The sequence below is a fragment of the Eupeodes corollae genome, chromosome 2 (genome assembly GCF_945859685.1).
Source record: "Eupeodes corollae chromosome 2, idEupCoro1.1, whole genome shotgun sequence".
Lineage (NCBI taxonomy): Eukaryota > Metazoa > Arthropoda > Insecta > Diptera > Syrphidae > Eupeodes > Eupeodes corollae.
The window spans coordinates 96,630,635-96,647,922 of NC_079148.1; the positions used below are offsets into that span (position 1 = coordinate 96,630,635).

A 17,288-nucleotide genomic window follows, 5' to 3' on the forward strand; every position below is an offset into this window, starting at 1 on the left:
TTACTATAAGTTTTAAACCTGGCAACCTTGTTTTGTTACCCGTTTGCTTTAATAGAGCCTTTCGGTTCTTTAAAACTAAAACTCATTAAAGTTGAAAAAATTTCCAATACCTAAAGACTGGAGTATTTAAGACATTTTCCATTTTGCACTAACTTACACCCTGACCAATGGAGCTAAATAACGTCTACAATTGAACGCCACTTAAGACGTCCCATGCAAGTGTCACTTTAACGTCTCAAAATATGTGAGTTTTTTTTTGTTGTCCTAAGAACACCAAATCAGAATCAGAACAACTTACTCGCCTTTCTTTTCAAGTATAAACATTGTGTTTATGTAATTTGAATAAATTGATCCACCCGTGACTTTTCGCACCATTGTTCCCGAACAGTGCTCCTCCATGCTCCGCTCAGGCTCACATGTCCTCTGCACACGAGACAATAACATAATGGATGCCGATCAACCCGTCGACACATGGATAACAGAGAACAAAGCCAAGAAATTGGTTAAACAAATTTCTCGCCTCGTTTTCGCGGATCATTGCCGAGCTGGTGATGGGAATGGCATCCTATATCTACTCCTACCAAAATGAACCTAGCTAGCAGTTCCCTTGGCGTCGTCCCGTGTCGTCTCGACGCGTTCCGTTTACATAAACTCCTAACAACATTGCTGCTGCTGCTGTTTTCCCAGGGAAAGGGAACATTTGGAAAATGCGGGACTCGTCTTCAGATAGGTGTACCAACAACAGCAAGACTAACCAACCGGGCTAACTAAATGGAAACTCGTACATACATCAACACTTAGTGGGGCGGTAATGGGCATGGCTGGTTATATAAGTATGTACATACATTTATCGAATTGAGGAGGGGTGAGGATAAAATGTCCATCCATTGAAGTGAGCGGGGCAAGCAGACCAACCAAACGAACGCTCACTAAACCGCCGCGCCGGCCGGCCGGAAAAAAAGAATGTACCTACACGAAAAGACATTGTAAATGTGACAAGAAACCAAATAACGTGCTGATTTAGTGCTGCGCGGAGCGCGGATGTCCTCCGCACTTTTGTTGTCGTTCCGAAGCGATTCGGCGACGGCGATGTACGGAAAACACGCGTCCTCATAAACGGGAACACATGTATCTTGGTTGTATGAATTTCTCTGTCTCTGGGGAGGTTGTATTTTTCGACTGCGCGAGAAAGCAAGCGTTTTCGCAAATAAAAGAATTACACCCGATGGATTTGAATATTTTTGTTTTGTTTTCATTTCAAAAAAAAAATAACAAATTCTGGACTTACACCAAAATAGAACCCAAACAAATAAAATGCAAGCTTTATGTGACTTATCTTTTGAGATGAGGGTTATGATGAGATATAAAAAACATTGTCCAACAATGGAAAATTTCAAATTTCAAAAAGTGTTTCATTTTTAGTTTTTTTTTTTTAATATTTAAGTTTTGGAAATATTTTCTTTATTCTCTTGGAATTAATGCTAGTCTTAGTTTTTTCGGTCTACTATCGGTTTCGCTGCAGCAGTTTATCATTAATTTTGTAATAAAAAAAAAAAAAATTAATGGTGTTAGGGTTTCCAAGTAAAGGGGTTTTTAAAGTTTTTGAATTGAAATTAAATGTCCTTTATTCGAACGATAATCTTCTGGCATTGAATTTTAAATATGATTTGAGGCATATGGCTGCCACTTGTGGGTGGAGGTCCAATTTTCAATATCGTGGCGAATGTTGTTCACAGAATGAATAATCTTCTCAGGCTTATTGACGGGACTAGCGAAAAATTAGTAATTATGACTCTATATCGATCGCCATTGATTATAATCAGGGATAGGATTTTAATAACTTTGCCTTTTTTGTTGGTTAAACGGAAGATGAAATCGACTTTCGACAAACATGTTTCAAGCCCTGGTAATTGCAAATATATGTAGTTTATTTTGTCTTTTTTGCCTTTTTATACCATAATTGCCTTTTTTGTCTTTCTTTGCCACTGTTGCTTTTTTCTGCCTGTTTTTGCTTTTTGTTCAATTTTGTTAAGACATATTTAATAATTCGTTTGGCATTAAAAAAGAAATGCAAACATTTTCTCATACCGTCGAGAATCTTTAGTTAAAAATCTTGTACAGCTTTAAGCACACAAAAATGATGGAAAATGTTCGAATTTAAGCATGTATGAATGTCTATCTGCTCATAAATGCTTGGTACTTCTTCCTTACCTGAGTAAAATGCATACATTCCGTGCATTAAAGTCAATTTTGAGTTTAGTCGGAAAAATATATCTCAGGCCTGTTTAAGTCTTAAATGTAATGGTGGTATCATAAAGGTTTCGAATTACTTACAAACACTTTGTGCTAAGCGATAGAAGCTAGACTAGTCGCTGCCAAAACGAATCACTTATTTTATAGTGGAGAATAAAACCTATAGAATAATTTTCGTTAGGTATCTTGACCTTCCCCTGGGAAATTAATTTTTTTTATTCCCTTCAATTCAAAACGTATTGGATTAATAAATATGACCCCCTAATATTTTTCATTATTTATTTTGTATGTTTAAAAATAGAATTTGTATATTTTACTGCTTTAAACTTTGCTTCTAGTAGAACTACTTTTAAGTGAGGACTGTACCATGAACATAAAATGAATCGAAAATCCAGCCCTATTCCAATCGCTCAGGACAAACTCATCAACTTATGACCCGAAAAACTTAAACAGTTAAATTGTGCAAGTAAAGATTTCATATAAATATTTGTTAATGATTTAACAATATTCACCAAAAAGTGGTTTTCTGTCAAAAGGAACTTAAATTTTGAATACAAAGAATTTAAAATTTGAAAAAAAAACGTTAGTAATGCTTTAAATTATAAACCCAAACATGTAGGTTCTTGAGAAGAAACCTTGACTCAAAGATCGCCAACTTGATATTAAGTTGCCTTTAAATTTCTAAAACTTTTCAAGTGAAAAGAGATTCTGCAACTTGTATTTTGTAGGTGTCGCATTTAGGTTTCTTCCCAACTTATTTGCTTACTTTAATTTCTTTTTATTTAATTTTTATATATTTTTAGAGAAATTATGTACTAAATGAAAGAAAAAAAGAAACATATATTTATCTCTTTACAATTTTTAAATTGATTTGCCTCCTTTGGGAATAAAATATTTTAAAAAGGTTGCTACTAGTAGGCAGACTGATAACGATAGTAATAATAGACCCTCGAACACTGAGTCCGAAAAAATACGTTAAAAAAAGCCAGAAAAATCTTCACACATTCAATAAGATCACATTTTTTGCCAAACTTTCTCATTTTCTGGGATTTTGCATCTAAATTTTATAGTATTTTTCAAATATATAGAAGTTCATAGAAGGACAGAAAATATTGGCTTAAAATGTTAAAGTTATTTTTTAGAAATTTACTAAGCCTAAAAGATAATTTACATATTTTTAAACGAATGTAAGATCTAACTTACTATTAAGATCACGGAATAGCTGCACAATTAATTGTATAAGAACAGTGGATAGAATGGTCCAATATACAGTTGGAAATTCCAATTAATGCGTCGCGTCAGTTTGAGCATATTTGCTTTGTTTAGTTTCACGAATTGTCACTTTTTAGACATGTTTTTTAAGTTTAAAATTATGTATTTCCTTAGGTATTGAGTAAATTGCTATCTGGTAAATAGGTTGTTTAAAATGTTGCTTTATTATTTTTTAAAAAGCTACAAAACACAATTTCTAACATTTCTGATTGAAATGCACCAAAGATCCTCTAACTATATTATTTTAGCCATTAAATATGACATATTTAGAAAACAGTTGAAATTTTGGAATGCTTTTATGTGTAGAGAGTCGTCAAAATTAAGTATAGTTAGACCATATTTTTTTGGACAACAGCGTCACCTAAGAATGTCTTTAATTAATTTACTTGAGCTCTTGGTCTAAATATAATTATGAAAACATGATTAAAGGCAAAGGCCGACTGGTATGACGGAACTTACTTTTTAAAGTTTCTTCATAATCAACAATTAGTTTTGCAGACAGCTTGAATATTTGAATTCAAACTTTAATATCAGTGTTAAGAATTAAGTCAAAACATATGCAGTGCTTTTGATCATGTGTTTTATATTTATATGAGATAAAATATCAGTATACGACATTGTGACAGTTCTACAAATTTGGAACTGTCACCAAAAACAAACAAATTTAAATAAAAATTTTGTATACAAATTTTACTGACTGTTTAAATCAATATTTACTTTCCATAGGAAGTTATTATAATGGGTCCAATTTGTCAAATTAAAAATTTTGACATTTCTCGACGTCGAAATAAAAGATTTTAAGAAAGATGTCTGTTACAATAGAAAAAAAACTTTCAAGCATGGCTTATACAATTATGGAATATAAAATAAGAAACATATATAAATAATATTACGAAAATGTAATCAACTTTTTAAATGTTGTTTTGTCAAAGTGGCAAAGTAAATTTAAGAAGAAAAAGAATAGTTAACAATAAATATATTTTACTATGAAAAAAGAAAACAATTAAGAATTAGGTACTTTAACTGATAGTTCAAAATAATTAATTTGTTTTTAACTAAAAAACCGAAGATAGCAGAGAAGTGGAAAAGCTTCGGAGAATATATAGACTTTTAGTTTAGTTAAGCCGGAAAAAGGCAAACTGTAGAAGTTATGGAATATTGGGGCTTTTTTTATTTTTCATTTTTTATTTAAGTAGATACTTCAAAACAGACTCAAATAAGAATGTCTGTAATTATTTGCATAGGAACCTAGATAACCCTAAATATCTCACGAACCAATGACGCTAGAGACTTGAATTAAAGTTTATACTATGTATTGTAACGTGGTACCAAACCAATATATTTTTAATAAATAAAAAAAAAATGATCACCTCGAAAATTTTAGGAATAAAAAATGGTTTCATCTCCAAAACAATAAATAACGTTTTAAACATCTGGTAACGTTTTGAAAAAAAAAAACAAATTGACAGTTTTTTTTTTTAAAGTTAAAACTTAAAAGAAAATTTAACAAAAGTTGGTAAAAATTGATTTTCGACACAAATATCTTTTCAAAGCTTTGAGATTATGGCTTCCAACTAATTTTAACTTATAAGAAATATTGCTTTCAACATATGAATTTAAAAAAAAAATCGAAATGACGTTTTTTTTAAATAAAAACCTAACAAAAATTAAAAAAAGTTAGTAAAAATTGATTTTCGACTCAAATATCTTTTCGGAACTTTGAGATATTGGCTTTAAACTACTTTTATCTTTTAAAAAATATTGTTGTCAACATTCAATAATATTTTGAGAAAAATCGAATTGACAGTTTTTTTTTTACAAAAAATAAAAACCTTCAAAAAAAACAATACTAAAACTTGATAAAAAGTAAAGATACTGTCTTAAACTTTTTTATTTCACAGAAAATATTGTTTTCGATATCAACTAGTTTTTTTTTATAAAAATCCAACAGTCCGTTTTTTTCATCATACAAAAATAGTACGCAAAGTTGGTAAATATTGATGTTCGGTTCTGGAGATCTCGTGAACAATAGAAGATATTGACTTCAAATTAATTTCATTCATCCAATTTGTATTTTTTATATAAGAATCAAAAACTTTTAAGAAGTGCTATAAAAATTGTTGAATTTGGTTTTCAAATAAAAATCTTGTTAACAAAAATAGATTTTGAAATTAAACTTTTCCATAATATGCAAAACATTGTCGGTAATTTTTAAATTTTTAAGAATAATTCAACTGACGACTTTTTTAACAAAACACAAAAACCAACAAAACTTTTAAGCAAGACAAATCGACAGACGGGATAGGAAGTTATCAGCCTATTTTTTCTAAGCCGATATTCTTAATATTTAAAAGGATACTTGGTTCGAAAATCTATTTGTATCAAGTTTTAGTACCTAATGTTGGTTTATTGTCAATTCGATTTTTCTAAAAATTTTACCAGACCTCAAAAACGTTGTTCTTTGTTACACGAAATTATTTTTTGTTCGTAAAATATTCGATTTGACAATTGTTTTGTATTTATTAAAATCCGTTAATTTTTCGAAATTTAAGCAATAAACGTCACATTATATAGGGTGATTTTTTTGAGGTTAGGATTTCCATGCAATAGTATTTGACAGATCACGCGGGATTTCAGACATGGTGTCAAAGAGAAAGATGCTTAGTATGCTTTGACATTTCATCGTGAATAGACTTACTAACGAGCAACGCTTGCAAATCATTGAATTTTATTACCAAAATCAGTGTTCGGTTCGAAATGTGTTTCGCGCTTTACGTCCGATTTATTGACCAAGTGAGCAAACAATTAATGCGATTGTGACCAAGTTTCGCACTCAGTTTACTTTATTGGACATTAAACCAACCACACGAATGCGTACAGTGCAGAAGTGTACAGAAGAGAATATTGGGTCTGTTTCTGAGAGTGTTGCTGAAGACCGTGAAATGTCGATTCGTCGCCTTTCGCAGCAATTGGGTTTGTGTTATTCGACCACATGGAAGATTTTACGTAAAGATCTTGGTGTGAAACCGTATAAAATACAGCTCGTGCAAGAACTGAAGCCGAACGATCTGCCACAACGTCGAATTTTCAGTGAATGGGCCCTAGAAAAGTTGACAGAAAATCCGCTTTTTTATGGACAAATTTATTTCAGCGATGAGGCTCATTTCTGGTTGAATGGCTACGTAAATAAGCAAAATTGCCGCATTTGGAGTGAAGAGCAACCAGAAGCCGTTCAAGAACTGCCCATGCATCCCGAAAAATGCACTGTTTGGTGTGGTTTGTACGCTGGTGGAATCATTGGACCGTATTTTTTCAAAGATGCTGTTGGACGCAACGTTACGGTGAATGGCGATCGCTATCGTTCAATGCTAACAAACTTTTTGTTGCCAAAAATGGAAGAACTGAACTTGGTTGACATGTGGTTTCAACAAGATGGCGCTACATGCCACACAGCTCGCGATTCTATGGCCATTTTGAGGGAAAATTTCGGAGAACAATTCATCTCAAGGAATGGAACGGTAAGTTGGCCACCAAGATCATGCGATTTGACGCCTTTAGACTATTTTTTGTGGGGCTACGTCAAGTCTAAAGTCTACACAAATAAGCCAGCAACTATTCCAGCTTTGGAAGACAACATTTCCGAAGAAATTCGGGCTATTCCGGCCGAAATGCTCGAAAAAGTTACCCAAAATTGGACTTTCCGAATGGACCACCTAAGACGCAGCCGCGGTCAACATTTAAATGAAATTATCTTCAAAAAGTAAATTTCATGGACCAATCTAACGTTTCAAATAAAGAATCGATGAGATTTTGCAAATTTTATGCGTTTTTTTTTTTTTTTTTAAAGTTCTCAAGCTCTTAAAAAATCACCGTTTATAACATAAAATTAATTTGAAGTCGCTATAGCAGTATTGGTTTGTGAGATATTTGGAGTGAACCAAAATGTTCACTCTTTTTTTTACATTACTATAGTAAAAAAAACACTCACGAATTTTTTATAAAGTCGTTTCTGGATCTCTCTGAATTATTATCTGCATACCTAAATTTATTTCAAAATGCTGTTAATATGCTAAAAATAATTTTTTTTACATTATCAAAACGATTTTATTTTTCAGCCTTGGTAACTGCATTTTGAAATATAGAATTTTGATATACAGAATTTTGAAATCCAGATTTTTGTGATACAGTATTATCATCCATACTAATATGACTAAATAAAATCCTAGAACAACATTTTTTTTAAAAACACAAACAAAAATTTTGAAAAAATCCGTTTTTCAATTACAAACAAAAAATAAGTCAATATGGTTTATCTATCTAAAGTCCTCAGTATTCATCCTTAATTATTTATTGCAATGTAAAACATTCACGGAAAAAGTCACCTTTGGCGGCTTTCAAATCTTGAACATTGTTTTAAGTACTATTTTAATATCAGTTCCGAATTATTCTAAAAAATGTATCTTTTTTCAGACTGCCTTGCACTGGGCTGCCAAACATGGTAACGAAGATGTTGTTAAACTCATTGCCGGCACATACAAAGCAGACGTAAATGCCAGAACTGTAAGTTATAAGAATGTAATTTCTTTTATAGTGGTATAGTTTTTTAATGACGTTCTTATGATTTTTCTTTACATACTTTTCGATGTTACCTTTGGAAATAACCTTTTTCTCCTTTAAACTCTTGTTATCTGGAAAATCTAACAGAATGGGGTGAGTTTATTGCTATCTTAAACTTTTTAATAACTTAATTTGTTTTTCTTTTTATTATTCAAACTTTAATTTAAAAACCAAAATCGTGTGCCATAAGGACAATAAAATTGTACTTAAGTTTTTCAAGTCAAAAATATGAAACTTCGTCGGGACAAAGTGATTTATTCACTAAATATGTCAATGTACGACGAGACGGTTAAACAAATTTAAAAGGCTATCACATGAGTTCTGGGTTAGATCAGCTCAAATAAGTTAGAAAAATCCAAATCAGCCATTAACGATCAAACATCTTTTGTCAAATAAATTCTCATTTATACCTGTCAGCTGTCACACACTCACCACGCTGCTATAAAATATTTAAATTTTTGTAAATTAGTTAAATTAATAGAAATGCATTTGTCAACAATGCGTGCCATCGTAACGTCGTCGGTCGTCGTATAAAGATGGGGAATCCAACAGAGCACTGAGCAGAGGATGATCCCAAATCTAATTCTACGATCAGAGATATGGGAATAATGTTCGGTGGTTGTTCCTCACCTTTATCCTGATTCTCAGTCTCGATCGCAGGTCCCAAGGCCTAGGGCCAGTACCTGATATTTTTTGTTATTGGTTTCCTTTGTCTTGATGTTGTCAAAGAGAGTTCTTCTTGGTCACTTCTTTCTAGGTGACTTTGACTGTCACGTCGCAGGCGGTGCGGTGTATGGCACTTTCCTCTTTTTTGTGGATTACCCTTATTAATAATGTCCATAGACCTGATCCGCTGAAATGACATTCGTATATGAAACATCCCAAAACCACACAAAAATCCCGAGCTCTTATTAATGACATTAATTTCTTGAATGGTCATCAGGAGCAGGCAGCAAAGGGTCGGTCGGTCGTCTTGAATAATACACATTTTGACTTGGATATCAAAAAGCAAATACAAACAAAGCAGACATCTTCTACTAAAAGCCGACCTTAAGAGATCCTCTGATATAGGCACAGAGCTCAGAGAACGGCAGCCGCACTGGTGGTGTGATTGTAATGTGATGTGAATTTGAAACTTTTACGGGAACCGAACGCAGTGTGTGTCTCCAAAAGAGGTGAATACTTATGATGAGCAGGGTATTGTTCGTAATACGGTGCCACTGGTTATGTTGCCTTGGTCAACATACCTCCGCCACTCCACGACCACCACCGCCAGCCTATAACCTCACCGCTTTGCAGCCTTTTGACTTTTTCTCATTCTTAGTTCAGGTTCTCGTTTTATTCCTCGGAAATGATCTCCCGTGAAAAAAGAGTCCCAGAGGCGACGTTTTTTTGTGTGATGGTAGTTCTGTGGACTTGTTCTCCTTTTTTTATGAATTAAATTATGAGTTGTAATTTTTCATCTGTCATATTCAACTGCTACTGGTTTTCCTGTGAAATGTATATAAAACGTCGCCGCTACGACGCCGCTGGTTATCTGGGGTTTATAGTTATAGGCTTTAGACAAAAAGAAGGGATGAGTGCTACATGATGTTGATCGAGGTGTATGGAGTATAAGGTCCTACGCTATTTTTGGGATACAAGTGTTTGTTCAGGATAATTTTGCCTTGATTCATTTGGATAATAATCGTTGATTAAAGTTGGACATTAATATTAAAGTAAGTGGGTACGATTAAGATTAAATAGATTTAAAAACATATATATAAAAGCAAGACAGTGATTTAACCCTGCTCCACAAGCTATTTCTTTTTTTTTTTTGACAGGAGAAAATCTTCAAAAGACACTTAGCAGTATTCGACACCAAGTAGTGTGGGACTCTTAACCACTTAAATCAAGGATCGACTTCCGATTTTTCTTTCTTAATTTTGTACAATCACTTTGGGGAAGTTTAAACTTTTAATACTTTCCCATGTTTTTTTTTAGACCAGAAGCTCATTCTTAATCTCCGAACATGGTTTCTAATATTCAAGACGGACTCTATTTCACAATTAGTATGACTTTGCAGTCTCTGGTTGTGCGATACATCGTATTTTTTAACAACTTCTGTAACCATTTCTATTTGTAGATCGGTATTTCCAAGGTGCATTAACTATTCCACGAAGGACTGTGTTTCGGAATTTTTGGATGATTTCGGTATTTGTTTTCTTTGTACAGCCCCATAATTAGATTCTATAGGTCCGAACAGGCTTTAGTACTTGATTATACAGCATTATTTTGTTTTAGATTGATAAATCAGAGTTGTTACCAAGCAACTAGTACATTTTTCTATATTTCAAGTTTAGTTCTTCTCTTTCCTTTTTGATGTGCTCTTTCCACTTAAGCCGTATTGGCGTAAGGTACAGCTTGATTATTAATGATTATTGGAATATTGTTTATCTTTTTATTTGTAAAGTTTATATGTTAAGATTTTGTTTCATTGAGTTTGGTACGCCATTTTTCGGTCCAAGCTCTCACTGTGTCGATGGCATTTTTAGAATATCCCTTGTGTATAGTAAATACAGGGTAGGACCTAGGACACTTCCTTGTGGTACACCGACTTCTATAATCTTCAATTACGAGTATCCTTGATCGTATCTTACTCTAAACAATCGGTCTGAGATGTATGATTTTAATATTTCAAAGTACTGCCTGGGAAGATCCCTTTGCAGTTTGTACTCAAGTCCCTCATGCCAAACCTTGTAAAAAACTTGAGCAACATCTAAGAAAACAGCTGAACATACTTGTTTTTCTTCTAATGCTTCTTCTATTACATGGCTGATGGCTTTCTTCTATGATTTTGCTAAGTCTCTTCAGAAGCAGTTTTTCAAAAACTTTTGCCATAATTGGTATAAGCGATGTTGGTCTGTAAGCAGTCACTTCTGTAGGTGGTTTACTTTGCTTTGGTATGATAATTACTTCAGCAATTTTCCAATGGTGCGGGACATACCGTTGCATGCATTTGTTATATATTGTAGTTTTATGAAGGCTTTCAATGGCATTTCTTTCATAACCTGAGCAGTAATTAGATCGTAACCTGGTGATTTTTTATTTGGTAGTTGATGTAAACACATACTTTTTATTTCTTTAAGTCTTACAATTGATATTTCACTTTCATCTATCTTATCAACAAACTGTAAGCTATTTCAACCGCGTTTGATGAGTATGGCTTAAAAACATTCACAAGACGTTTAGCGAAAAGTTTAGCTTTTTCTTTCTAGTTACCGATCCATTTCCTATTTTAAAATTTCAAGGGCGAATTTTGTAATTGCGGTTTTTTCAGGTGCTTGGCTGCTTTCCATAGCGAAAAATCGAATGAATCATCAGTCGTTAAATTCCTTAGGAATGTACTGAGTGAATCATTTTTGAATTTGTAAATTTGTTTTTTAAGATTGTTGCTTATACGGTTAAACGTTGTTTTATCATCTGGAAATCTAGTATTTTTCCATTTTCTTCGAGCTCTTCTTTTCTATGTATTAACTCTCTTATCTTTAAAGAATATTTTATTTCATTTTGTCTTCTATTAGAAAATTTTGAAGTACTTTCTTCAGCGGCCTGTTGCACATCAGCAATAAATTGTTCCACTTCATTGTTAATTTGCTCGATTGTATTTAGTATTCAGATTGTATTCATGGGAGATCTTAAATTTATAAAACTTAAAAGCCTTTTTTTTCAAATCATTCCAGTTTGTTTTCTTATTTACAAGCTTTGAATTACTTTTTTCTAGTACTTCCGATTCACTTAGTGATAGAATCACTGGATTATGACCTGATGACAGGTCATACTTACCTTCGACACTAATGTGATTTTGTTTGATTCCTTTAGCTACGAAAAAGTCAATAACGTCTGGTATTTTGTTAGTTTTGGAAGGCCAGTAAGTTGGCGAACTGGAGGAATAGAATTCGCAATTGTATTTACGGCCTGCTTGGAAAAGTCTTTTGCCTTTAGTTGATATAAGTCTTGAACCCCCATGGGTGTGTTTTGCATTGAAGAGCATGTAATGCTTTTATGAGCATAATGACCTTTGTGATTTTCGAAAGAAATGTCGTCATTCAATCGTTTTTCCGAGTTCTTTAAAATTCATCACTGTACCTTCAGAACTAAACAAAGCAATTTATACGCCTGCAACTGTAAGATATCTTTCTTTTAACGGAATTATCGCATAGGTTCCGAAAAAAAAACTAATTTTAAGATTTCTTAAGCAATGGGGTTTTATTTATTATTTAGAGTCAAGTGTAGGCAAATCTTAGAAAACAACAAATAAATAAGAACAGTGACAGTTACTTGTCTGAAATCCATTATATCCTTTTTCAGTTTCGTATTATTAAAGCCATAGGTTGGATATTATCGGCTCCCTGAAATTACGCCATAGGAAATTACGCCAAAAACTGTTTTGGAAAAAAAGCCCAAACAATTTCGGCGTAAAAAATTAGGAAAAAACGCCCAAAAACAAAAAGGAAAATACGCCAAAAAGTGTGGAAATTACGCCAAACTTTTGGAAAATGAGCCAAAATACTAAAATGGAAAAAACGCCAAAAAAATAAGAACTTTTTGGTGTAATTTCCAAATTAGTTTTGGAAATCAAGCCTTTAAAAAATGAACAGACCTTTTTCTGGCTTAATTTCCAAAATTAATTTGGAATTAAAGCCCAAAAAGTCTATAAAAGAATCTGAACGTACGACGTAACATGGAGCGGCGCGGTGCAACCCGCGTGACGCGGCGCCGCGCGCGGTGCACCGCAACGGCGAACGGTAGCGCGTGCGAACGTGACGCGTACGCGCTGCCCCCCCGCCGTTGATTATATCATAGGTACTTGTGCATTTGTTTTGTAGAACACATTTTCTTATAACTTTGTTTTGTATAGGTATTAAATGTAAACCTGAAGGACATCTGCGACATTTTCCCGACAACACGGACATTGGTCAACGAAGTTCTTTGCTTTTACACACAATCCATCACTTTTTACTTTCATTTTAGCACTACAATTGTTAATATAACAAATGTAAAGAACATCTTTTTTATACACACATTTTTTTGTATATTTGTTTTTGTTCTGTTACGTACAAAAGTTTGCTATTTTTTTGTTTACCACTTATAATTTCATAATCAAAACTTTCCATTTTGTCCATCGCTTAATCAAAATGTTCTTCTACTCACGGTAGGGAAACAACAAACTATCAATCACTACTGATCACGTTAAAAAATTTAACCTAAAATATGCTCTTTAAAATTCTTGAAAAACATGTAAAATACTGTTATTTGCCGTTATATAATTCTGTATACCATATGAATACATTCGACAAACATGTACTTTTTTGTTTTTGATTTGGAAGAACGAACAGTTAATTTTCTGGCTTTTTTTCATTATTCGATAAGGAAAAAAAGCCAAAAAGTTTGTTTTGTGGCGTTTTTTGCTTTAAGATTTGGAAAAAAACTAAAAAAGTTTATTTTTGGGCGTTTTTTCCTTTTTTGTTTGGAAAAAAAGTCCAAAAGCAAATTTTTGGCGTTTTTTCCAAACAAAAATTGTTTGGCCTTTTTTCATTATTCTAAAAGGAAAAAACGCCAAGAAATTTTCGGAAAAAATAGCCAAAAAATCCGGAATTAACACCAAACTCTTAAGGTTCTTTTTCCTAGGAAAAAAAGCCAAAAAATTGTATGGAGAATTTTTGGCGTTTTTTCCATTTTATTTATTTTGGCGTGATTTCCTATGGCGTAATTTCAGGGAGCCATATTATCACATCCTGCGTCGAGTGAATATATGTATAACCAAACCAATATATAACTAAGACGTTTTTGAGCAAAATATTTAACACGTTTTTTAACCAAAAATAGTAACCTAATTATGTCTCAGTTTTCTCAAAACCGATTACACTTTCGACAGCTATTGTTAATTTTCGACTTCTTTCAAAAATATTTTGGTTTTATTCTTGCAATTTCGCAACTTTAATGATTTTTTAAAACGAAACCTATATCCTAAAACATGTATCCTAATATTACCTTGACACATTGAAAATCGTTCAGAATAATGCTATCGGGTGCAATTTTTTGGTTACGACTTTTTTCGACACACATATATTTAAAAATTTAAAATTACCCTAAAAATCTGTTTCGGTAACCTAATAAATGATCAATAAAATGTATAGTTTGGAAGTTTAAATATTCCTTTAAAAAAGAATCGTTGCACTGTCTCAAATTCATCGAGATCTTGGTAACCAAAAACTTGACTGGCATAGCATAAGCATGAGTTTATAGTAGCTTCAAAAACTCTAAATTTAGCTGAGATGCGTATGTACTTATTGCAGAAGATTTTGTCCATATAAGGTTAATTGCAGTTTTTGCCGATAAGCATTTTTCCTTAACATGGGACCGGAAATCTAGATTGCTACGAAATAGAACACCTAAATACTTAAATTCGTTAACCACCTCTATAGGTTCAGGATCCAATGAACATGCTTTAAGCGGGTTTCTCCTTCGACGGGTTCTTTCAAAAATCATAACTTTTGATTTTGAGGTGTTTATATTCAGGTCCCATTTATCACAAAAGTTTTTAAGTCTATTAATTTGTAACTGTAATGTGGTGGGGTTGTCCGACAAAACAACAAGGTCGTCCGCATAAAGTAGTACCTTAATAAGTAGATTTCCAAACCTAACATCCCCAAGAAAATCACGGGAGACATCGTCCATGAAAAGGGCGAACATAATCGGGCTTAAGGGGAAAACTTGTGGCACACCGCAATCAGTGTTAAAGAAGCTGGATATGAAACTCCCATTTGACGCAGTAGCGCAAGTATTGGTGAGAAGAAGTTTATAGAGTCTTAAAAATTTCGTTGATATACCTAAATTTGATTATTTATAAATTAGTGAATTCCGGTTGATAGTATCAAATGCTGTCCTAAAATCAATGAAAAAGACTTAAAATTTTTGTTTGTTTCGATGAAACGTTTTGCTACATTGGAAAGTGCGAAGATTTGATCCACAGTTGAAAAACTAGAGCGAAAATCAGCTTGGAAAGTGCTAACCATCTTGTTTTCTTCTACTTACCTCATAAGCCTGCAGTATAGAATTTGGGTAAATCTTTTTCTCAAACAAGGAAGAATCGAAATGCCCCTATAGTTTGCTAGTGAGCTAGGATCTTCTTTTTTAAAAATTAGACAAATTTGTGACATTAAAAATGACTGATTTATTTCTTCTTTTTCAAGAAGCTTATTAAAAAAATCAAGAAGAAGATTTAGGAAAGACGGGGATGAGTTTTTATAAAATTCATCTAGCCCGGCTGCCTTGTTGTTTTTCATGTTTTTAAGGGTTGCTTGCAATTCATTTATTGTAATAGAGTCGTCTAGCTCTGAAATATTGGTTGAGGGTGAAGCATATTGAAATAGTTGTGAGTTCGTTGACGCGTTAAGAAATTCCTTGAAATGGTTTGCTAGTAACTCTACATTTATTGTAGTTGCTGATTTTCAACGCCACCTAACAATCTCACTTAAGTCCTAAATGATTTTGAGTCTTTACATTTTGATAAACCTCTTGCTACTATAGTAGTATTTTACACCACAAACGAAAACTACTCCCCAAAATAAATCGCAAAAGACATTTGTATTTGGTTTATAATAAAAACCAAATTTTAAAATATAACTTGCACATATCTGATTGCATTTACCCACTAACATCTCTGTTGCGTTCTAATTCCGTCCCAAATGTTCGTTCCATTCTTTCCAGATTGCGATAGCGAAATATTTGAAATAAAAACCGCAAATAATGATTTAGTGTTTCCCTGATTAAAAAATTCGTCGGTTTATTAATCAATTTGGCCCTTTGGAGTGCAACAGCAGAAATACAATAACTTCCTGTGGGAAGTTAATAATTGAAACTGCCACTTAAGCATTCGCCGAATTCTACAATAAGGATGAATAACTTGGACTTGAGACAATATAAATAAATATTGTTATCACCTAACTGTCCGGAAATAAAGTTTCAAACTTCATAAAACATTTAATTTTTTTTATACTTTCGTACTAAGAGAACCCAAAAACCTTCCAACTTTTATAAAGATTGACAAACAATCACATAAATTTAAACAAAGATAGATCAAATCTCAAATTAGGAGCAATTATCGTCCTTTTTATTTATATGGACAAAAACAACAAACATATCACTGAAATACGATCAAATAAACGGAAACGACCACCTTTGACCGTTTTTACCTGGCATCTGGCTTCTTGACACAACATTATAAAGCCAGAGGAAGGGTACAAATTTTCAAAAACACTGAGGTAGGTCGTTTTGGTTGTGCCTTGTATAATATACATTCGTTGCCATCAGCAGAGTCTAGAGTGGCTAAGCTGTTGGCTGGCTGTATGGCGGTTATCTTGGCCGATTTACCTGACAAAATGGCATTAAATCGTGTTTACTTCATGTTGTAGTCGTTGATAATGTCGCGCATCCGTCGTAGTTGTCGTCGTCGTCGTCTTAGTCGTTGTCGCTCGACGTGGTTTTCTGAGCTCTCGGTGGCTTGATTGGTGGCTCAGACTCAGGGAGCTAATGCCTGAATATATTTTGTTTGGCCGACAACTCTTTCAATGGATTGACAATAGCTACCGACAACGACGACGATGCGAAGTTGCGATGTCTCAGAGTCGAATATACCTCCATTGTAGCCTGGACTCGAATTTCATCTATTGTTGAGTTAAGACGACATCAGCCAATACCATAACCATGGTGGAATAGGAAGCTATATGGAGCCATTGTTCATTTCGTCTCAACCATTCATCTGGTAAAATTGCTTGATTGTCTTTTATGAAATGGATGGCCTCAAATATGTAGCCTTACTAAGTTTTGATACTTTTTATCAGGAGGCAAACCTCATCGGGTTGTTCGGGTCAATGGGTTGACTTAACTGTGCTCTGCAAAACCTTGTCTTAATTTGCAACAATAAACTTTTATATATTAGATCTTTTAAATTGCAGTGCAATGATCTTGTTGTAAGCAATTATGCAGCAACTTGGTTGCAATTATTTGTTTTATGTTCGGGTCGGTCCGTTTACCTGATGTTGTGTATTTTTGTTTTATTTTTATTTTTTTAATTTCAGAGGAAGTGACGATTAATCTTCTCT

General features: G+C 33.2%; 1 protein-coding gene across 1 annotated transcript in view; it reads left to right on the plus strand.

Annotated features, from left to right (window-relative positions):
• Positions 1-445: 445 nt before the first annotated feature.
• LOC129945134 (uncharacterized) overlaps positions 446-17,288 on the plus strand; it is a 43,204-nt gene continuing 26,361 nt past the window's right edge. Inside the window, exons 1-3 of the mRNA XM_056054792.1 lie at positions 446-502; positions 7,996-8,085; positions 8,230-8,235. Of these exons, the coding sequence (XP_055910767.1) occupies positions 446-502; positions 7,996-8,085; positions 8,230-8,235 (153 nt within the window). The remainder of the gene's footprint in view (positions 503-7,995; positions 8,086-8,229; positions 8,236-17,288) is intronic.